Genomic DNA, 21357 nt, shown 5'->3' with positions numbered 1-21357 from the left:
GCAGGACGGAAGCGACAGCGGCAGCGGCGGCCTCCCCCTTTCAGAGCGGGTGGTCGCGCCCGGCTCAGCATCGGGTTACTAGGGCGATGGTGCCGCACCGCGCGGGGCGGGTCCTCGCGCTGGGCCCGGCCGGCTCTGCAGCCAATGGGGACGGCGCAGCTCCCTCGTCGTTTGCATGCGGCGCGAGAGGCGGGCGGCGCGGCCAATGGGCGGTGGGAGGGGCGGGGCCAGGCGCGGCGGGGCGGGGCCGCCCCCCACGAGGGCGGGCGGCGGAGCGGCGGGAGCGGCGGACGCGGGGCAGGTGCGGGGGCGCGGCGGGAGCGGGGCCGGGGCCGGGGCCGGGGCCGGGGCCGGGGCCGGGGCCGGGGCCGGGGCCGGGGCCGGGCGATGGATGGCGGGGGCGGTGCAACCGGGCAGGGCTACGGGCAAGGCCACGCCGCGGCATGCCCCTCCCGGCGCTCGCTGGTGCGGAGAGAGGGGCCCTCGCCCCAGCGCCTGCGGTCGGCCCTGTGGGACCCTGGGCTGTGCGGGGACGGGGAGAGGTTGGTCCCTTCGTTCCCACAGCGAGGCGAGGTGAACACTGTTCGTGATGCTCCGGTGGCCTGCGGCCTGTCACCGTGCACCGGGAGCGGCAGGGCAGGAGCCCCGGTGACACGGTGTGAGCCGCCAGTGACAGGGGGTGGCAATATTAGATTTTCCCCCGAGCCGATTTGCGCACAGTGAGTCAAACGTCGCGGTTCCTTCAGCTTCCTTCAGTTTGCTGCCGTTTCTTAGTCCGTTCCTTGTGTTGCTTTGCTGCGGTGAGCGGAGGGCTGCAGATGGAAGGAGCCTGGACCCTGCGGCCGGTCCCCGGTCCCCTCGCAGCCCAGATGCTGCTGCCTCTGCCAGGCCCGAAGCTCGGGAGCCTCTGTCTCGCCAGCCTGCATTTTTTGGGGGGCTGTTTTCCTTATGATGGGGATCCCCACAGGCCCCCTGCCTGTTCAGCCTGCGGCCGGCACGGGACTGCTCATGCGGGCACTGCAGGCTCTCGTCCAGGTGAGACGTGGTCTGTGCTGCTGGCAGGTGTGAGCAGGGCACCCAGCCTGCTTCCCAAAACCACGGGTTTCTTCCCCAAGCATTGCTGGGCGCCACGGCGCAGCAGTGGGTGAGTGCCAGAGCAGGCTGGGCGAGATGTATCCAGTCTCTGTCACATCCCCTATACAGGCCTGTTGCATATATGCAGTGATTTTCCAGCTGGTGAGCAGAAAATGCCTCTACATGGAGTTGCCAACGGCAGATTCAAGAGAGCTGCTGGTTTTATTCGTTATTACTATTATTGTTTTGATGAGGAGGGTGGCAGGGCCAGCTGTCACCTCCTGCTCATGGCCTGCGGGTCTGTGGGTCAGATGCATCACGGGGCAGGAGCAGATCAACTTGGCACATGGCTCCCACCATCTGTGGGGGTAGCAAAGCCACTGATGGGCTGGTGCTGGGAACATCCCCAAATGGGACGGGGTTTGTGACCTTCCCTGCCTGTTACTGGCTGTGCCTGGAAGTGCTTGTGGCATGGAAAGTGGGCAGCCTGCTGGGATCACCCACCCTGGCAGTGCTGAGTGGTCCCTGTCCATGCCAGCATGGTTTGGAGCAGGCAGTGTGCTTATTGGCCCCGTCGCTGCCAGGACTGTGCTGAAATGGCAGAGAAAGTGCCAAGATGCTGCCATGAAGCTGAACAGGACTCAGCTGAGGGAGAGGAAGCAGGTTTTCCTAATTTATAGCTGCCAGAGCACCACTGCGTGAGCAGCCTGTCCCAAACCCTGACCCCTTTTTGCTGGCTGGGCCTGTAGTTTTCCTGTTAGATCCAGCTGCACTGGTGTTGTTATCACTGCAGGATCACTGAGTCGCACTGCCACAGGGACCAGCCTGCTCCACTTACTGAGGTGGCACGCTCCGGGCCGGTTTTTTTGCCCAAGATAGCCAAAAAGCCACAGGCACTGAGGAGGCGTGATGAACACAAGGAGGATGGGTGGCCAGTGGCAGAACGCGGCAGCCGGGTGACCCTGGTGCTGGAGGCAACCCTGCAGCATCACTGCCGACGCTGTATTTGATTATTTTAAGAGAAACAAACCCGGCGCGATTTGAGGCAGTGATGATGCATCTCCTGCCCAGGCTCCCCGTGGCCCCGGACGAGCCTTCCCCCGCCTGAGCTGCGCAGGGGCGGCTGGTGGCAGCCGCTCGTTCGCCCACGCGCTGCCGGTGCCGGGCTGCGGCGCCGACACGGTTAAGGCACCGGCGGGATCGGGAGCCGGCTGCAGCCACCGGCGGAGCCAAACTTGCCGAGTCAGGATGTGAGAGCGGCAGGGACGGCTCTGCAGCATCCTTGGGTGCTGTCGCATCCCGGGGCGCGGAGGGCTCGGCTTCCCCCTCTACCAGACGCCTTTTCCCGGGGACAGAGCGGGAATGGGGTAGGAACCGTCATCCGCTGCGTTTGCCGCCGGCTGTAGCAGCTGCTCTGCGCCGGCACCGGCGCCGCTTCCCGAGACCCGCGGAGCCCGCAGCCCGAGCCGGCAGCCGGGTTTGACTCGTTGCCTTGTGCCTCCCGACCGCGCATCGCCCTGCGTCCGAGCACCGGAGACAGGTAGGTGCGGTGCTGGGTGCCGGCGGGGCCGCGGCCGTGGCTCAGCCGTGCCTGGCAGGTAGCCACGGCACAGCGGGGAACTGGCAGTGTCACACAGCGGGGAACTGGCAGTGTCACACACCAGGGACCCGCGGGCAGCCCGATGGACCCCGTTACTTTGGCTCTGGTGTACGTGACCGCAAAGCCGGAATAACCCCGGCCGATGTGTGCTTTTGGGCTGTGTCATTGACTCGGGCAGCTGAGCGGCGCCGGTGCCGGAGCTTCGGCGGTCACGGGCGACCTCACGTGTCGCAGCTGAGTCCCCAGCGCCCGCCTGCCGCGTTGTCGTGATGATGGGCTGGGGAAGGCGCGGGAGCCCACCCGGGCGGTCGGAGGCCCCTGGTGGGCTGGGAGATGCTGCGCCGCAACAGAGGCTCCCGGGCCAAAGGAAGGGGCAGGGCTGCTGCTCTGCGGATCCCTGCGGCGCCGGTGCAGCCGGGGGAGGGGGGGCACGGGACCAGCACGGGGCATGAGCACAGAGGTGACGGCAGGAGGTGACAGGAGGTGCCGAGGCGACAGGGGAGGGCAGCGTGAGTCATTGAGCTAAAGTCACCTTCCCCGTGGTGTGGAGGGGGGCATTTCGCTGTGCTGCAAACACAGTAAAAAAGGGGGAGAAATATGGGGACAGGCACCTGGCGTGGGGAGATGCGACATTGCCTGCATCCCTCACCTGACTTGGGCAGGATACTGGGGTGCCCAGGACAAGGGTCCTCCAGCTCTCCCTGCCCCAGGGCCTCACCCTTGGAGGACTGGGCTCACCAGAAGCAGCACTTTCATCCCTACATTCCCATTAATTCCATGTCCAGTTTCACCCGCTCCTGCTCTCATGGCAGCATGTCTGGCAGGCTGCAGTATGTAGTTCCCCCCCATGCTGGCCCAGCTCCCAGGGGCTTCCCAGTCATAAACTATCCATGTCGCAGCATCCACACTCCTGTACCCCATTGTGCTGCCAGGGACAGGAATGAACCTTGGTGGAAGCACAAATCATGAGGGTGTCCTTCACCTGACTCTTGGGTGCATCCTGCAGAAGAAAACACTTTTCTTCCCTCTCGGGCCACTGCTGAAACTCCCGCAGTTGCAGACTCACAGCTGAGTTGTGCCATGAGGAAGCTGGAGGTGCAGGAGCAGTCTCAGGGAAGCACCAAGCTGCTGACACAGAGGGTATTGCACTTTTGGTGGTGCCTTTGGCTCAGAGAGCTCAGAGGGATGAATTGGCCTCAAACGCTGGGACACTTCGGCTCCTCAGGGTGCAGAGCCCTGGCCCATGTGTCCGTGGTCCAGCTGTACTTGCCAGCAAAGTCCCTCTAGCACAGCCAGAGACTTGCCAGCCACTGCACTTGATCCCTGCAGCATTGCTGAGAGGCAACAGGGAAGGGGATCAGATTCTGCTGAAAATTGCGGATCCTGGCACCACAGCCCCCTGGGATACAGAATCAGCCAGTCCTGAGCCACACAGGAGTCCGGGATTGTGGCAGTGCAAGCCAGGAGCTGCATGGCTGTGCTGGGACACGGGGGCCCAGCTGTCCCCCCTGCAGGCGTCCCCCAGCTTCCCTCAGCTTTGTTTTGCCGCCGCTAATGAAGTGACATTGAGCTGGCATGAGCGGGCAGGACAGTGCCCGGCCGGTGGCTGCTGTTGACCCGGCGGTGCTGCAGGCTGCTGCCCACTGCCGGGCGAGGCCGTGGGAGCTGTGGAGCCAGCACTCGCAGCACCCGGGAGAAGCCCGGGGGTCACAAGGGCTTGGGAGGCTCAGCCTGAGTCCTGGTTGTAGGGCTCGGCAGGGTCCTGCTCCGGGCTCCGATCAGTGCTGCGGGTTCAGAAGAGAGCGGCTCCCTCCTGACTTCTCGAAAATAAACCCGGCTTTACTCAGGCTCCTTGGGCTCCGGCTCCAGCACGGCTGTGGCCAAAGGAGATGCACTCCTGCAGCGCTCAGGAGGAGGGCGATCTGTGCCGGGGGCTGCAGCCCGGCCGGGAGCTGCGGTGGGCGGGTGGGCGGCTCCGCGGGGATGGGCTCGGCTGCCGCAGCTGCTGCCATTGGGCTGCGTGGGCTGCAGGGGCTGCGCCGGGATGCAGGCACGCCGGGCCGGGATGCCGGAGGGATGCAGGATGCGGGAGGGATGCAGAATGTGGATGCAGGATGCAAGCATGCCCTTCTGGGATGCAGGCAGGATGCGCTATGCAGGCACGCTGTGCCAGAATGCAGGAGGGATGCAGGATGCAGGCATGCTGTGCCAGAATGCAGGAGGGATGCAGGATGCAGGCATGCTGTGCCAGGATGCAGGTGGGATGCAGGATGCAGGCATGCTGTGCCAGGATGCAGGCGGGATGCGTGCCAGGACATGAGCACACTGTCTAAGGCCATGCTCATGCTGAGCACAGGGCAACCAGGAACCCAGAGATCTTTCAGTCCCTCTCTGGGAAACAGAGCAGCTTGTGATCTGCAGTGTAAAGATGGCATCTCACCGGCCTAAAGAAAGAAGGGATAAATTTAAATCCCAGCCCCAGTTCTGTAGGGAAGTGTCATTGTTTTCTGTGATCCTGAGAACTGCTGACAGTGTTGCAGGAGCAGGAGCACAGCTCCCAGGGAGTCATGCTGGATGCCCCTGCCATGGGGACAGGGACAAGGAGGGTCAGGGGTGCCTGGGGGTGAGCCCTCCTTTCGCTCAGAGCTCCCTCACCCCCGTGCACACAGTCAGTCACATGTGGGCTGCAGGAAAAGCCAGACTGTTTTCCTCCCCTTAGCTTGTCCCTTTCAGAGGGACCCTCAGGGACAGCTTCAGGGTTTTCAGAATGTTTCATTTTTCAGGCCCATGTTTCCTCACCATTTCCTGAAATCTCAGGACCCCCGGAAGTTTGGAGAGAGCAGCCAAGCTGGGAAGTCAGAGGAACGGGGCTGGGGGCAGATGGTTTTGGGATCAGTGGGTCAGGGTGTGAGTCCTGGGGTCTGAGCTGGCAGAGCTGCCGTGCCCACACTGCTGCCAATGCCACATGCCCATTTGGCTGAAGATCTCCTGCAACAGGAAGTGCCGTCACGCGCGTGCCTCAAAAAACTCATTTCTTCCTCTTTTCCTCTTCCCTTGTGGCAGGGGTGAGGCAGCGAGTGGCTCCGGGGAGCCCAGGCTGGCTCCATGTATCCCGAATCCACCACTGACTCCCCAGCGCGACTCTCGCTGCGGCAGACGGGCTCCCCAGGGATGATTTACAGGTAAGGATGCAGGGCAGTGCTGGGGGGACTCTGTGGGGCTTCAAACCCAAGCCTGTGGCAACCCAGAACCACTATGCTCCCTGAAACTGCTCTGATACTCCTAAACTGCCCCAGCACGCTTTGTGCAAAGGCTTCCAGCACAAAACCTCCACACAGTAGCAGCAGCAGCAGCGTTTTGGGGTGCTGGGGCCTGTTATGGGCATAAGGGGCACTTTCAGGGTCGTGCCAGTGCCTGCTGCAGTGTCCACTGTGCTGTGACATGGGTGGGTGCTGCTGACCCTTCCCACAGCCGCTGACTCTGCCACTCACTCCTGCTCCTCCTTTCTAACGGGGTTTGTGGCATCTTTCTTCTCTCTCCCCTTTGCTGTCGGAAGCGCGAGATACGGGAGCCCCAAGCGCCAGCTCCAGTTCTACAGGTAACCAGGCCCCTCCCCCTCCCCAAAATCCCCCCAGTAAGTGGCTCTGGCTCCTGCCCATGCCCAGATAATGCCAGCACAGCTCTGCCCTGCCCAGTGTGCCAGGGTCCCTCTGTGTGGGATGGGTATCACATGTGTGGCATCGCTTCATCACCCTGCTTGTGGGTTCAGAAGTGCAGTGTGGGGACCCTGGGGTGTGGCTGGGTGGGGGGACCATTCTCACAGGCTGTCCAAGCAGCAGAGTGTGGCTACATGGCTGTGGGGGACAGCCACTGTGGGGTGTGTGGCTCCACTCAGCTAGGGGGGAGCGTCCCATGCCAATGCTGTGCCTGGAGAAGCCCTTAGCTTTTCCCAAGAGCAGCTCTGGGAAACCAGCCAGCTGCTCCGTGGCTCCTGCTATTAGGAGCAGTATCATTAAGTGGTTCAACAATCGCCCCCATCACCCTTTTACTGTCTGAAGTGAGGGCGGCACTTCCCCACACACTCTGCCAGCAGCTGCTCCCGCACTCCCAGGGCCACAGCAGTCCAGTGGTGTGGGACTGGGTCTGGCCTGGCTGCTGTGGGGTGGGGGACTGGGGTCTGCCCCTCGACGAAGCCATGGCCCCCCTACTGCATCCCACACATGACAGGAGGAGGTGAGGCGGGCTGGCAATGGGATGGCTCAGTGGCACTGACAGTGTCCGTCCCAGTGCTGCCACCAGCACTGCCGAGCCGCAGCTATGGGCAAGCTTTGGTTGCCAAACTGGTCTGAACCACTGCACACATCTGGTGCAAAAGGCTCCCAAGGCCAACAGGCAGGAGCTTGTCTGTAGGCTGCCCTCAGGCAGCAGCCACCTGTGCTCATCACCCAGTTCCGTTTCGGGGCTCCCTCCTGGTGGAGGCTGCCTTTCAGTCCTGCAACAGCCCAGCTCTGACTCCACTGCCGTGGGGACCACAGGAGAGCTGTGTCTGCCTCGGGGCACCATCTCCGCTCCCTGATGGCCCCAGTGTCCAGCCGTCCCTACCGCCCTGTGTGCTGGTGACGGCGGACCTGTCACCGCAGGGCGAGGGGCAGGCGGTGCCAGCGTTGATAAAGCAGCAGCAGCCCATCCCCGGGCTTTTAGTGAGGCGCCATGAATAATTTAACTCCCCTTCGCAAGGAAGAAAATCCCCTAATAGGGCTAATGGAGCGCGGCGAGAAGCCGGACGCTGGGGGCCCGGCGCAGCCGCCAAGTGCTTTGGACGCCAAGCTCCGACACTCCCCTAATGCAAAACAACGCGGCCACCGCGGCTCTTATATCTGCCCTGGGGCAGCCCTGCCGCCCAGAGCTGCGCTGCTGCCGAGCAGCTTCCCCGGCGCGGTGAGTCGGGAACGGCAGCGCGGGCGGCGAGCGGGGCTGGGCATGGTGGGCGATGAGCGGGGACGGGCACCGCCACGGGGCAGCCGCTGCGGGCAGCAGGGAAGATTTTCCGTGCAGGGTGACTTGGGATTTGATGGCTTAGGGTGGTTTTATTTTGGAGTTTGGGGTCTTCCTGGCTTTAGGCAGGCTGGTGGCTGCCAATTTTCCAGCTTGGCAAGCCAGGCTGGCCAGATATCTCTCTGGGCAGCTGCCCTGCCTGTCACCCACTTGTTGTGCCCCTGCTGCTGCTAACAGTGCTGTTATCCCGCAGAGCCTGTGCTCTGTTCCCCATCCCTGCTCCTTCCTCCCAAAACAGCCTCTTCCCGCTTGGGCATGGCATAGCTCATCCTTGGCAGATCCTGCAGCCCTTCTGCCACTCATCCCAGGAGCACTGGGATTTCTGCTATCACCCACCACCTCCACGCTCTCTCCAGTTCTGTTCTGCCAAAAATCAGGGAAGTGTCAAGATAGGGCAGCCGGTGGATTCCCACCCCATTCCTCAGAGCAGCCCAGATCAAACCCCCAGCTCTGCTTGCTGCAGCCGTTTGGCTGCTGTAGAGCAGCAGTGCAGCCAGCTCAGGTTTCTCCTTACTGCTGTCAGGTGAGGGGATCCTACCAGGGCAAGGAGATCCCACTGGGAAGAAGGAGATCCCACCAGGTGCCCGTACCCAGCAGGAGCCACTGGCATTGCCCTAATTAAAGCTACGAGCCACAGAGAAGGGCTGGTGCTGGCGGTGCCTGGTCCAGTCTCCAGCTTTGAGGTGTGGCAGGAAGAGGCTGATGACCAGGATGCAGTTTGACTTTGCCACAACAGAAGGAAAGGCTTCCTTTCCATGTCTCCTGGCTTTCCCAAGGCCTTGCTACAGAGCAGGAGGAGCATGGAGTGGTCTCTGGCAGCACCAGATGTCAGAGGAGACCCCCAGGGTTTTGGTCATACCTGGCCGGCTGCTTCTCCATATCCTCTGGGCTTCCTTCTCCTTTCCTCTGGAGGTCACACCTCAGTGGCAGAGAGTCCTTCACTTTTGGCTCCTGCAGCTGTCAATTTGAGTTTCACAGGGAAAGAAAAAACCACCAGTGGGAGCCTGGCTGGAGCCTGATGCCGGTGTAGATGTGTCACAGTGCATCCCCAGTGGCCACTCTGGCACCAACACCATGGTTTTGGCCCCAGTCCCTGCAGACACTGAAAACAAGAGAAGTTGTGCAGAGAGGCACAGAAATCGAGCGGGTGCCACCACCAGTGAGGTCCCAGGCATAGAGACAGCCAGGACTCGGGTGTGTGAGGAGCCCACCCTGCGGCAGGCTATTTTCGGCAGCCGCACCGGCTGGGAGGTCGCTGCCGCGGTGGTGGGGAAGGTGTTGGCTGGTGGCGCACATTGCGGCAGCGTGACGCAGGCACAGCGAGCACCCAGTGCCCACAGACCCTCTGCCGATGTCCACCCTTTCCAGGGAGCCCCACGGGGACCCCTTTCCCATCCTGATTTTCCTTGCCCACTGGCACACAGTGCCAGATTCTCACCAGCAGTACTTGTGCCGCTGCTCACCATGCCTCGGCCAGCTCCTGGGGCCCACTGTGTCCCTCACAGGGATGCAAACCAGTGCAGCCCAGACAGCGCAAGCTGGGAGCCAGCACAGCTGGGCACAGGCCACACTGCTGCATTGTGGCTTGGGGCAGCTGTGGCAGGCCCCACTGCAGGCTCAGACACGGACTGCGCCACATCCCTGTCCTGCTGCTTCTCCTGTTGTGCTTCAGCTCCCACACCAAGGCTTTGCTCCGCTGAAGAGACTGGCTTTGCTAGGGTCCCCACGTGTCCCAGCAAGGGTGGGTGCCACCACTCCAGCATGGCAATGCAGGCAGGGCTGTGCCCTGAGTGGCGAGGGAGCCCATGTTGTGCTTTCCCAGCTCTCTCCGTAGCACCGCAGAGTGTTTGGCGGCGTGGCTGGCCGGCGGAGCCCACGCTCGGGTGGCAGGATGCTCTCCATGACCTACAGTGAGAGCCTGCGCAGCGTGGCCAGCCGGCCCAGCCCCGAGTGGGGGCTGCCCCCAGCCCCCCGGGCAGCCGACGGGCTGGAGCTGCGGCGGCTGCGGGATGTGCGGGCGGCGGCGCGGGCGAAGACTCTGGAGGAGTTCCTGCGGATGCACGGGCTCTCCCTGGCCGACAGTACCGCCCGCGCCACTGGCATGAAGTACAGGTAAGGCAGCGCCGCCCTCGCGAGGGCCGAGGTGAGGGGATGACATAGGGGACGCTGCTTGGTGCTGGTTTGACACCTCGTCAGGAGAACGGCTCTCACCTAAGCTCACCTCGGCTCCCCTGTGCCGTGCCAAGGCTGGGAGGAGCCGATGCCCTTGGCACGGCACGCGCCAGAGAGGCGGCAGCCGATCAGCGCCGTTAGCACTTCCCTACTTGGTGATCTTTGAGCTTCTCACTTGACATTCCTGTTTGCTGTTTGGGCATTTGCAGATGCAGACACCCTCTGAGCTTTAAAGATTAGGCACCTGAAGCAAACAGCCGCCAAAGAGCTGTTTCTGCCTCAGAGGTGTAAATCTCCATGCAGGTAGATCTCTGCCTGACTGGAGGGGTACATCTTCACCTGACAGGGGTTCTTCTCCACCTGATGGGTGTAAATCTCCATCTGATGGGGATACATCTCCCCCTGATGGGTTTGCATCACAGAGCGGGTGCATCATTAATTTTGCATGTGGGTCCTGGTGCAAGGTGTATCAGGATTTCAGCCAATGTCCTTGTCAGGAGGACACTCCAGGCAGCTGGAGAGGTGGCCACAGTCCCTCAGAAGGGATGGGGCTGCCCTGCCCAGTGCACCTCTCCCCTTGCATTGCAGGTGGGGCAATGGGGTGCAGGGCCAATCACCCCCCGTAACCCAGGTCAGGCTTTGGGGGGCACCAGTGCTGAGGACAGTGGCTGTTCCCAGTGACAATACAGGGGTGCCCCTTGTCCCCCACTGCAGCAAAGCCCCCGGGAGCTGGCAGTGGGGGACAGTGCTGGCTCCTGCCGTGCTGCGCTGTGCCGTGCCGTGCCGCACCGCGGGTCAGGTTCCCCCTCTGCTCACAGTGACCGCGGTAACATTTACACAGTGGCAAGAGCCCATCTAATATTAATGGGGACATTATTTATTGATGGGAGCAGCTGGCACAGACACCCCAAAGGTGCTCCTTCTTTGGGCATGTCCCTGCTGCCACCAAAATTTGTGGGGTTTCTCATCGTCTGGGGGCTGACAACTGCTGCCAGGTCCCCCCCGCACTGGAGCTGGCACTGGTGCTGGCAGGATTACCAGCTAAGGAGCTTTGCGAGAGAGGGAAGCGGAGGAGATTACAAGATTTTTCATTAGGTTTGGGGCAAATGTGCATAATTTCCTGCAAGCCCCATCGCTGCATTTTGCTCCATCCTGAGGGGCACGGCAGGTGCTGGCAGCCGGCACATGGCCCCGGCTGCAGGACGGTGCTGTAGTGTGCTGACTTGTGTCCTTGCTTCGGCAGGAGGTGCTAGGCTGGAATTCGCCTCTCGACTTCGCTTGCACTGGGAAAAATAGGGGGAATGTGCTGCTGGGGCTGTGGCCCCGAGGGCGACAACTTCAGCAAACAGCTGGGCACTGCCGCGGGCGAGCCATCAGCATCGTCGCCACCCGCGCAGTCGCCCAGCCGTGGGGCTGGCGATGCACACGCGTTGCTGCCAGAGGGTTTAGTTTCGGACCCGTGCAGAGGAATCTGCCTCTTCACTCCGCAGCCCCAGCCCTCGCCGTGCCCCAGAGCGGGGCTGGGCCAGCAGCCGTACCCGCGGGGCGATGCGCAGCGGGGCGCGGGGGAGTCCTGCCCCGCCACGGCCGTTCCGGAGGGTACCGGCAGCGGCTCTGCCTCTCCTGCCCCCACCTGCCCGCGTGCCGCTCGCTCGCTTCCTGAGCTCATCAAATATTGAGGGCAGGAGGGCTGACGGGAGCGCTCCTCGCCCGCCGCCTCGCAGCCCCCCGCCGTCACGTTGGCGGCGCGCGGGAGGAGCTCCCCGCCTCGCCCGGGGCGCCGGCTAAATTTAGGCAGCTGGCGCTGCTGCCCGCCGGAGCAGCATGCAGGTCTCCTTTGTGTGCTCCGAGCACAGCATCAAGAGCCGGAGCGCGGAGGACCGGCTGAACCGACAGAATGCCGGCAGCCCCAGCCTCGGCACCCGCGGCAAGTTCCGCGCGGTGGCCATGGTGGCCCGCAGCCTGGGGCAGCTCTCGGTGCAGAACGCCCCCTCCTCCAGCGACTCCAGCGTCAAGCAGCCGGGGATGAAATACCGGTAGGAGACGGGCGCTCATGGGGCTTTCCCTGTTCCTCACTGCGATCGGGGCGGCGAGGGGGGACTGGGCGCCGCACTCCCCTTATCTCCGTTTTGCGTCCGGTTCTGTCGGTCTCTCGTCGCTAAAAGTGCTGACCGTGCGCCTCCGTGCGCTTCTCGCTGTTTGCTCCTGTCCCCCCAGGGCAGCTTTGATCCAACCGCGCATAAAATCTTCAGGATGGGGGAGAGAAGGGACCCTAAAATTCAGAGTAGGATTAGTAGCATCCTCAGTGGCTGCCAAGCCGGGCTGGCTGCCGAGCCGGGGGGGTCTGGGAGTCACGGTAGCAATAATCCGGGCTGCCATGGCATCCTTTCGGTGCTGCTGGAGAGTCAGTGTCCTGCAAAGTGAGAGCAGAGCCATAAGCGGCTTTGGCTGCCCATGGTGGTTCTGGAAACGGGGTGGTGCGTGCATGTGGGGACACCTCAAACAGCACCCACAGGGCTCACACACCCCATGTCCTGGCTCTGGGGCAGAGCACTGAGGGCTTCCCCCATTGAGGCTGAGTGTGCACCTGGGTTTGTGGGGCTGGGGCTCTCCCCAGATGAGCATGGACCGCAGGACAGGGTAGGGCCCCCCCCAAATAAGCCTGCACGCCATGGTCCAGCTGCCAGCGGCCGCGTGCCTCCGCTGCAGCCCAGATGTGCCAGCATTAGGCAACAAAGTGTGTAAGGCCAGCAGAGCGCTGGGGTGAGCCTGGCTGTCACCCACCAGTGTCGTCCAAATCAGCTGAGTCCCCTTACCTGGGCACTGGGGAGGGGGCTGGTCCAGTTCTGTCCAGCTCTCAAACACCAAACCCTTGTGGTGGTAACAGCAGTACTGGGACAATGCACGGTGGCATCCTCAGGGCTCAGTGCTCCTGCCCCTCAGTCATGTCCTCATCCAGAGGAGGAGCATACCAGCAACACCCTCTCCCAGGCAGTGGGTGATCAGCTCGGGAGTCCCCACTGGTGGCTGCTGGAGGGTCAGTGGTATAGGGGAATGCTCCAAGCAAGTGGATGGGATAGGAAGGCCATAGAAGTGTAGGGGAATGCTTGGTCTTCTCAAGGTCTGCCAGTATCTCTATTGGGCAGCCTGTCCACACACTTTTGGGTTGTGAAGCCAAGAGCAGCAATGGTCACCTGCCCAGGGGAACCCCAGCAATGCTCGTGGAATGTCCAGGATGAGGCAGGTGCTCTCCTCTCTGCATGGCAACCCCCATCATGGGGGCTTGAGCCACCGCTGGCCCACGGCCATGACCTCTCCCCACCACAAAATGCTCTAAAAACACCGTGGGACAGGGGGAGCGCCAGTGCCTCCAGATGCTGGGCAATATCATGGCAGGGTAGAGGGATGCTGCCCTGACTCAGTGCAGCCCACGGTTGCCCGTGGCTGGGCCACAGCCACTCCCTGCCCGGCTGCCGGTGCCCGTGTCGGCGGTGCCGGCGGTGGCGGTGCCTCCGGTTGCTATGCGACACCCGCGCGGGCGAGCTGCCGCGGCTCACCTACACTTTATTTATTTTAACGCTCATTTCTTGAGCCTTTGTCATTTTTAACAAGTAACTGGCTCTCCATCACCACAGCGAAGGCGTCTGCCAGCCTGGCCCCCTTCCCGAAAGCTGTTCTTCAGTTCCTTGTGCCGGTCAAATTTTCTGGGGTGCTCCATTTCTCCAGGGTGCTGCTCCACTCCCGAGCACCCTCGCCTGGTGCAAGCCCTGTGCTTCCCTGTGCGATGCAGAGAACAGGCACAACTCATGCCATGTATGGGATGCTTCAGTCCTGACCACCAGCATGTCGGCTCCTCTTTCTCCAGTCTCATTCCCCAGTGCCAGCAGCACTCTCAGGGCAGCTGGACACCCCAGCCTCATTACAGGAGCTACTTTAACGAGGTCACTGCTCTCCCAATAGCCCTGCCGGGCACAGCATCACTGCGCAGGTGCAGGCAGTGCCACTACCGAGCTGCGGGATGCTCAGCCTGGGATGGCTCGTTAACCAGTTGAGAAGGGACTCTCATTGTGGAACCATCCCAGGTGGGGATGGGGACCAGGGGCCACCACCACACCTCCCAGTCCTCGCGCCCGGTGTGTTTGGTGGCATGCAGGATGCATGAGGCAGCGTTTTGGGGCTTTCTGGCACCTTTCCTAACGGTCTCTGTCTTCCAGGAACCTCGGGAAGTCTGGGCTGCGTGTGTCCTGCCTGGGTCTGGGTAAGTGCCAGGCTTTGCCACAGCCCCTCGGCATCCCCTCAGTTCCGCAGCAGCTGCCGGCACTCCCCGGCCAGGGCAGCGCTCCCTTGCTCCCGTAACGTTTGCAAAGGGAAGGAAAGGGTTTCCCTCAGCCCTGCGGCTGTTTTGAGTCACGGCCCAGAAATTGTCAAATTATTTTCTCTTTTTCTGATACGATAGGAAGCGACTGGGCCGTGCTGGGAGCACCACAGTGCACGCGGCAGGGCCAGCTGTGGCCACCACGTGCCAGGGCTGTGCTGAGGGAGCCAGGGTGGGTGGCCGGGGGCTTGATGTGGCGGCGCTCGTTGCTCGCCACATTCACCGTGCACACACCTCTCTCTCCCCTGCAGGAACATGGGTGACTTTCGGAGGGCAGATCACAGATGAGGTAAGGCTGCACCCCTTCACCCCCCAGCCTTTCCTTGGTGAGTGGGGAGGGGATGGGGCCAGCACAGCCGTGGCTGTGGCCTGGGTGCATGCGGCATGCCGGAGCTCACCCGCGCTCTGCGCACGCGCCCGTGCGCCGGCTCTTGGCCACCCCCTTCACCGACCCCGCTCTCTCCTCGCAGATGGCAGAGCAGCTGATGACTTTAGCTTATGACAACGGCATTAATCTCTTCGACACGGCAGAAGTCTACGCTGCTGGCAAGTAGGTACCCTGCTTTGGCAGCACCACAGGGGTCTCACCCTACACCCTGACTCCCACCAAATCACAGTGGCAATGGGAATATCCCAGGTTTGCCAGCTGCAAAGCAGCTTCCAGGATGGGGCTCTGAGCATTTGCTCATGGGGGGAGTCATGGTTCTGGCAGTCCCATGCTTCCCATGGTGGCCTGTATCATGCAGGTGCAGCCGTGCACCCTCCCAGCACAGCTGTACCCAGGGCACACTGGCCCAGGGCATTGGCATGTGCCCATGCGTTCACTTAAAATTAGCAAGCTCATGCACTGGGGCAGCTTGGCTCTGGGCGCTGTAGCCAAGGGCCAATCAGTGCCACTGCATTTGCCTGTTACTCTCCTGGGGTCTGGAGCCATCCCTGCCAGCTGTCACCACTCCCCATGGCTGCAGCTGCCAGGTGCCAATGGCTGATGTCCCCTTCCCTTGTAGGGCCGAGGTGGTGCTGGGGAACATCATCAAGAAGAAAGGGTGGAGGTAAGCTAGACATCATCCCTACTTGGCAAACCCATGCTATAGTCCCGATGGGCTGGGGAAAGCTGGTAGAGCAGCCTTGGGCAGGAGTGTGCCATCCAAGGCAGGGTGCACGAGGCTTTGCGGGTGCTACCACCCTTGATTCTCTCTCCCTGCAGACGGTCCAGCCTGGTCATCACCACCAAAATCTTCTGGGGAGGAAAGTAGGTAACACCTGCCCTCCAGCAGAGCAACTGGCACAGGTCAGGCTCTCACCCCAGGTTCTCACCCACCTTTCTTTTTCCAGGGCTGAGACGGAGAGGGGCCTGTCCCGAAAACACATCATAGAAGGTAGGGGTAGGGGTGAGGGCACTCACCAGGCGCTGCTGGCCCCGGTGCCAGGCTGTGCCTCACCATCTGCCTCAGTGCTGGCAGCATGGGGCTCAGCATGCCTGACAGCCCCATCCATGCTGCAGGTCTGAAGGCATCTCTGGAGCGGCTGCAGCTAGAGTACGTGGACGTGGTGTTCGCCAACCGGCCCGACCCCAACACGCCGATGGAAGGTGGGTGCGCGCCACGGTGCCACGCTCCTCCCCGCCGCCTTTCATCGCCATCGCGGTTGGTTTGCGCCAGGCTTGTGTTTCCAAGGGCATTTTCCCTCCCAAGCAGAATCCGCTCCTCTGCCACCACGGATGGCCCGTGCCACAGTCACACTTCTGCCACCTCCTGCCTGGCGCCAGGACTCTCGGCCCACGGCGGGGCGGGCTGGCGGTGCGGCGGCAGGTCACTGCCCCCGTCCCAGCAGCGGTGACTCCACTTTCTCTAAATCTCTCTTTTATCACCAGGGGACCCATTTAGTTCCTCCAAGTCCAGGACTTTCATCGTAGAAGGTACTCCCTGCCCGCACTCTGCCCGCCAGCCGCTGCCTGTCCCAGCGGTGTTTCCTGGGGCAGAGCCCCCACTCCTCTGTGATCCCCCATCCTTGTTCCCCCCTCTCAAGCAAACCCCGCCATGAGATGCAGAGGCAGCAGCAGCACAACACAGACACCCCCCTCGCCCTTCAGACTGTACTGCAGTTTAAAGGACAAAAAGCAGAGAGGCTCCCACCCCCAGGGTCCTGCCATGGGGTGCCCTTGGCACATGCCAGGGTCTGCAGCAGGGTCCCTCCCCGCCGGGGCAGCTATGAGCATGCTGGGGTGTGTGCCCCGGTGCCGGCCGGGCGAGCCTCGTGCCCCTTGCCCTCCCCGCTGCTCGCCTTTGGCTGCAGGAGCACGCCTTGGCTTGGCCCCAGCCCGCATGGCTCAGGGCTGGCTCCCTCCAAGACCCCTGAGTGGCTCACACAGGGTTCAGGCTTCCCTCCATGGGTCTCTGTGTGTGGGCAATGCATCAATCCCTCCCACTGCAGCAGTGCCAGTGCTGGTAACCCCACAGGGCATGGGGGCATTGGCAGAAGCCTCAGGCTGCTGTCCATGCAGGGAGAGGCTGGCACCGTGTGAGCATGTCAGGTCGGCTGAGGTCCCTGGCACATCCCGAGTGGCTGCTCCCTCTCTCCCCATCCTGCTCTTCTGAAAGCATTCCCTGGAGAGCACCCAGCTCCCACCGCAGCACTGGGCAGTGGGAGCCCCCTTCTGCCAGTGCAGCCCCTGCTAAACCCCACCTGCCACTCTCTCCTTCCCTCCCGGCAGAGACAGTGCGAGCCATGACCCATGTCATCAACCAGGGGATGGCCATGTACTGGGGGACCTCACGCTGGAGCTCCATGGAAATCATGGTAGGGGCCCAGGGGACGGGGCGGCCGCAGCAGAGCAGCCCCAGTGATGCTGCTGACGTTGATTTAATTAGACAGCAGCTGTTGGGAGCCAAGCGTGTGCAGATGCACTTAAGCCTTAATTATTTTTCGGGGTGGCCGCTCAGGACTTGGCTGGGGGGGTTCGGCAGGGGGCTCGGGGGGAGCGGCAGGGCGCTGAGGGTCCTGGCTCTTCTGCAGGAGGCGTACTCGGTGGCCCGGCAGTTCAACCTGATTCCGCCGATCTGCGAGCAGGCCGAGTACCACATGTTCCAGCGGGAAAAGGTGGAGGTGCAGCTCCCTGAGCTCTTCCACAAGATAGGTATGACAGTGGGGATTCCTCCCCAGCTCCCCAAAGCACAGTGCTCCCCAAGCCCAGTGCTGCTGAGGCCAGGTGCCACGGCCTCTGGGGGAGCTGGGAGCAGCGGTGTCATCCCCCTGTTCCGCTCTGTCCCCAGGCGTTGGAGCCATGACCTGGTCCCCACTGGCCTGTGGCATCGTCTCGGGGAAGTACGATGGGGGCATCCCCCCCTACTCCCGTGCCTCGCTGAAGGTGAGCTGCACCAGGGCTGGGAGGGCACATGGGGATGCACAGAGCTGAGGGAGCAGGGCCAGGGGCCTTGCAAAATCCCTGTGGGAACAAGAACTTCAGGAGCCACAACCCAGGGAGTTTGGGGATGCCCTGCCTGTGCAAGATGCTCGTGCACCCTGATCCCACCACAACACCCCTTTCCACTCCCCAGGGATACCAGTGGCTGAAGGACAAGATCCTGAGTGAAGAGGGCCGGCGGCAGCAGGCAAAGCTGAAGGAGCTGCAGGCCATCGCTGAGCGCCTGGGCTGCACCCTGCCCCAGCTCGCCATCGGTAAGAGGATGGGGGACAGCGGGGGACAGCTAGGGGTGACAGCAGGGATATCTGGGCCATGCTCAAGCTCTGCTCTCCCTCCTATCCCAGCCTGGTGCCTGCGCAATGAGGGTGTCAGCTCTGTCTTACTGGGGGCCTCCAATGCCGACCAGCTGATGGAGAATATTGGAGCAATACAGGTCAGTGCTCCCAGCAGGAGCAACATTTGCCCACAGCACTCATTGCAGTGCTGCACTGTGTGGGAAAAGAGGGTTGCAAACCCGGCTCCATGACAGGTTTTGCTTGTCGTGAAGGCGAGAAGCAAAGACGAGACTTTGCTGGGCTGAGGGGGCAGGGTTGGGCCTGACTCAGGCTCTCCCTAACTGGGTCACCCTGCCGGCAGGCTGGGGCTTGTGGCACGAACGTGGTGGGGTGGAGGCGGTGAACATCCTCCTGTGCACACCAGGGTCACAATCCCAACTCCCAGCGTTGCCCCCCATCCCCCGCAGGTCCTTCCAAAGCTGTCGTCTTCCATCGTCCACGAGATCGATAGCATCCTGGGCAACAAACCATACAGCAAGAAGGACTACAGATCCTAAGCGCGCCCGAGCGCTCCGCCCGCCGCGCAGCCCTCGCCGCCCGTTCGCTTGCTTACGCTTTGTTGGAGCAAAGTGGAGAGTGTGGTTTGCACCGCGAGCGCCGAGAGCCAGCGCTCCCGCCCGCGCTGCCCCGGACATGGCCCTGCGGCGCAGGGACGGCCGGCGGGAGGCGAGCCCCGGGCTGCCCGGCCGCCCTGCCCGCAGCCGGAGCCGCCGCGGGGACCCGTTGCATGCGTGGCTCCTGCCTCCGCGTAGCCGGAGGCGGCGGGCGCGGGGCGCACGCGGGTGCTGTACGCCCACGAGGCCGACAACACGAAGCTGTTCCCCAGCCTGCGCCCGGCCCTCGCCTCTGCCCTCTCCCACGGCACCGGCACCGCGGGGCTGCGGTTCCCGGCGAGCAGCTGCTCCCGGCGAAGGGGGTGGGTGGGATGGTGACAGGGAGGGAGTTCGCTGCGGGAAGAGCCTGGGATGCTCCGGCCGAGCACGGGGCAGGGCTCTGCTGCGGGGAGGGGCCAGGCCGGGAGTGTGTGTGGGCAGGTGTGCAAGTGTTTGTGTGCACGGACACGCGCGGAGACACAGGGACATACAGGCATGCGGGGATGTGTGGATTTGCAGACAGGAGCTGTGGAGGTGAACACAGCCCACAGACACCTTCAGTTGTATCTGCACAAAGCTACTGAAAGCCTCTACACGTGCACCCACGTACACCTGTTACAGGGGTGTCTGCAGACACACATACAGAGTCACACACAGATGTAGATACAGATGTAGCTCTACCTCCACCTCTATCCCTGAGAGATCAATACCTATTCACATATATAGATACCTGTATCTAGATGTGTACACACACCTCTGAAAAATACATGTATAATGTATATACACACACGTAGACACGTGTGCTTGTGTATATACAGGCATACATGGTTCTATTGATCCATATATGTAATATATAGATGTGTACATATTCATGTAAAGATATTGCTATAGCAGCATCCATGTTTGTATGGATATATGCACACATGAAAATTACTGATATGTACTTAAATGTGTGTATATGCAGAGAGATGTGTATATACAGATATATGTGTAGATGTCTCTATATCCATACCCAGCTTTTTAACTATATACTCATGTCTATACATCTATAAACATATGCCATATAAACACATGGACACAGATATTTGTCATTTAGATACAGCTATAGCTACATATATATAGCTGTATGTCTAGCTATAGCTATATATATGGATACACCTATGATAGATATAGAGAGATAGATGATACATTAAGCTATAGAGAGAACAATATAGCTACATGCATCTATCCCTTTATAGCTCTCTGTGTACTTGGCAGAACAAACATTTTGCCTATATCTATATATAGGTATCCATATCCACATACATTTATACACAGTTTCCTCTATTTGTGCACACATAAATATAAAAACTGTAAATGTATGTGCAAACCCTCGGCTTTGTGCAGTGTGTGTGAGCTCTGTGAACTCTGCTCACTGTGAGAGCTTTACGCTCTGTGAGCTCTGCAGTGTGAGATCTGTGCACTGAGCTCTGCACATTGTGAGAGCTCTGTGCACTGTGAGAACTCCACACACTGTGTGTGAGATCTGTGCACTGAGCTCTGCACATTGTGAGAGCTCTGTGCACTGTGAGAACTTCACACTCTGTGTGTGAGATCTGTGCACTGAGCTCTGCACACTGTGAGAGCTCTGTGCACTGTGAGAACTCCACACTCTGTGTGTGAGCTCTGTGCACTGTGAGAACTCCACACTCTGTGTGTGAGCTCTCTGGAGTGTGTGTGAGATCTGTGCACTGAGCTCTGCACACTGTGAGAGCTCTGTGCACTGTGTGACCTCCACACTCTGTGTGTGAGCTCTCTGGAGTGTGTGTGAGATCTGTGCACTGAGCTCTGCACACTGTGTGTGTGAGCTCCGTGCACAATTTGTGTGTGTTTATCTGCTGTCTGGCCATGGCTGCACCTACAGCCCTACTATAAATGTGCATGTGTACAAACATGGGGCAGGTGGGTCTCTTCTGACCCACTCATGACATCAAAGCTCCTCTCTGTCTGTGGCTGAGAGTCAGTGTGCACACCTCCCACATCCACACCCCTACACCTTTAGGAACATGGATTTACCTGCAGCTAAACCTCTACAGCTTTACCTATACATGTACCTCTGCCTACAGAACTACATCAATGTTTGTGTGCAAACAGAAACATACATTCATATATACATGTGAAATAAACACATCTGTGTCTCTGTGTATATACACACACATATACTATCTCTGTCTAGGATAGCTATACACCTTTACCTGTATCTACACTACTGTATAAATATATGAAAATTACAAATACATGTCTGTCTGTGTACACATAGACAAAGATCAATCCACCTATACAGCCATACAGAGATGCAGATATGGAGATACAGAGATGTGTAGATACATAAATACATCTACACATGTATGTGTATGCATGAGCATATATTCAAATTAAAAACATACATGTATGTGTATTCTTACATACATGTATGTATATATATGTATATATACATACATGTATTTACCTCTGTAAATATAGATCTATACATCCATACCATGTATAGATCTATCCTATGTACATATATCTGTTATCTACCCATACCTGTGTCTACACACACACACTCAGAAGTATATATGTACACAAACACACATCTGTTAAAACCACAAATACATTATATAGACCTGTATAATATACAGATGTGTATACACAGGTACACACCCACATAGCAGTACCTAAATAAATCCGTATTTATAGCTGTGTATGCT

General features: G+C 60.4%; 1 protein-coding gene across 4 annotated transcripts; it reads left to right on the top strand.

Moving 5' to 3' along the window:
* The first annotated feature begins 276 nt into the window (after nt 1-276).
* On the top strand, nt 277-18865 carry KCNAB2 (potassium voltage-gated channel subfamily A regulatory beta subunit 2). 4 transcript variants are annotated; one of them, XM_053997353.1, is made up of 16 exons: nt 277-301; nt 5738-5856; nt 6231-6272; nt 14116-14159; nt 14528-14565; nt 14747-14826; nt 15284-15328; nt 15484-15528; nt 15612-15655; nt 15781-15867; nt 16990-17075; nt 17292-17412; nt 17549-17643; nt 17834-17954; nt 18045-18133; nt 18443-18865. In XM_053997353.1, exons 2-16 carry the CDS (start codon nt 5780-5782, stop codon nt 18530-18532), a joined length of 1104 nt encoding a protein of 367 aa, XP_053853328.1. In that variant the 5' UTR covers nt 277-301; nt 5738-5779; the 3' UTR covers nt 18533-18865. The 4 variants fall into 4 exon arrangements, with proteins under 4 accessions (XP_053853328.1, XP_053853326.1, XP_053853329.1 ...); XM_053997351.1 differs by lacking the exon at nt 277-301 and adding an exon at nt 2108-2614; XM_053997354.1 differs by lacking the exons at nt 277-301; nt 5738-5856; nt 6231-6272 and adding exons at nt 11707-11937; nt 16150-16194.
* Nucleotides 18866-21357: the final 2492 nt, after the last annotated feature.

The sequence above is a fragment of the Vidua macroura genome, chromosome 23, assembly GCF_024509145.1.
Source record: "Vidua macroura isolate BioBank_ID:100142 chromosome 23, ASM2450914v1, whole genome shotgun sequence".
NCBI classification, from domain to species: domain Eukaryota; kingdom Metazoa; phylum Chordata; class Aves; order Passeriformes; family Viduidae; genus Vidua; species Vidua macroura.
Note: the sequence above shows the minus strand (reverse complement) of the source record. Positions and strands in the feature narration are given on the sequence as shown.

Bases quoted from the DNA above. Each gene is read 5' to 3' on its own strand.
- KCNAB2 (XM_053997354.1), top strand. From the start codon at position 11,726: ATGCAGGTCTCCTTTGTGTGCTCCGAGCACAGCATCAAGAGCCGGAGC. The intron at 15,656-15,780 runs GTAGGGGTAGGG...TCCATGCTGCAG, and splicing joins CCGAAAACACATCATAGAAG to GTCTGAAGGCATCTCTGGAG. The intron at 17,644-17,833 runs GTGAGCTGCACC...TCCACTCCCCAG, and splicing joins ACTCCCGTGCCTCGCTGAAG to GGATACCAGTGGCTGAAGGA.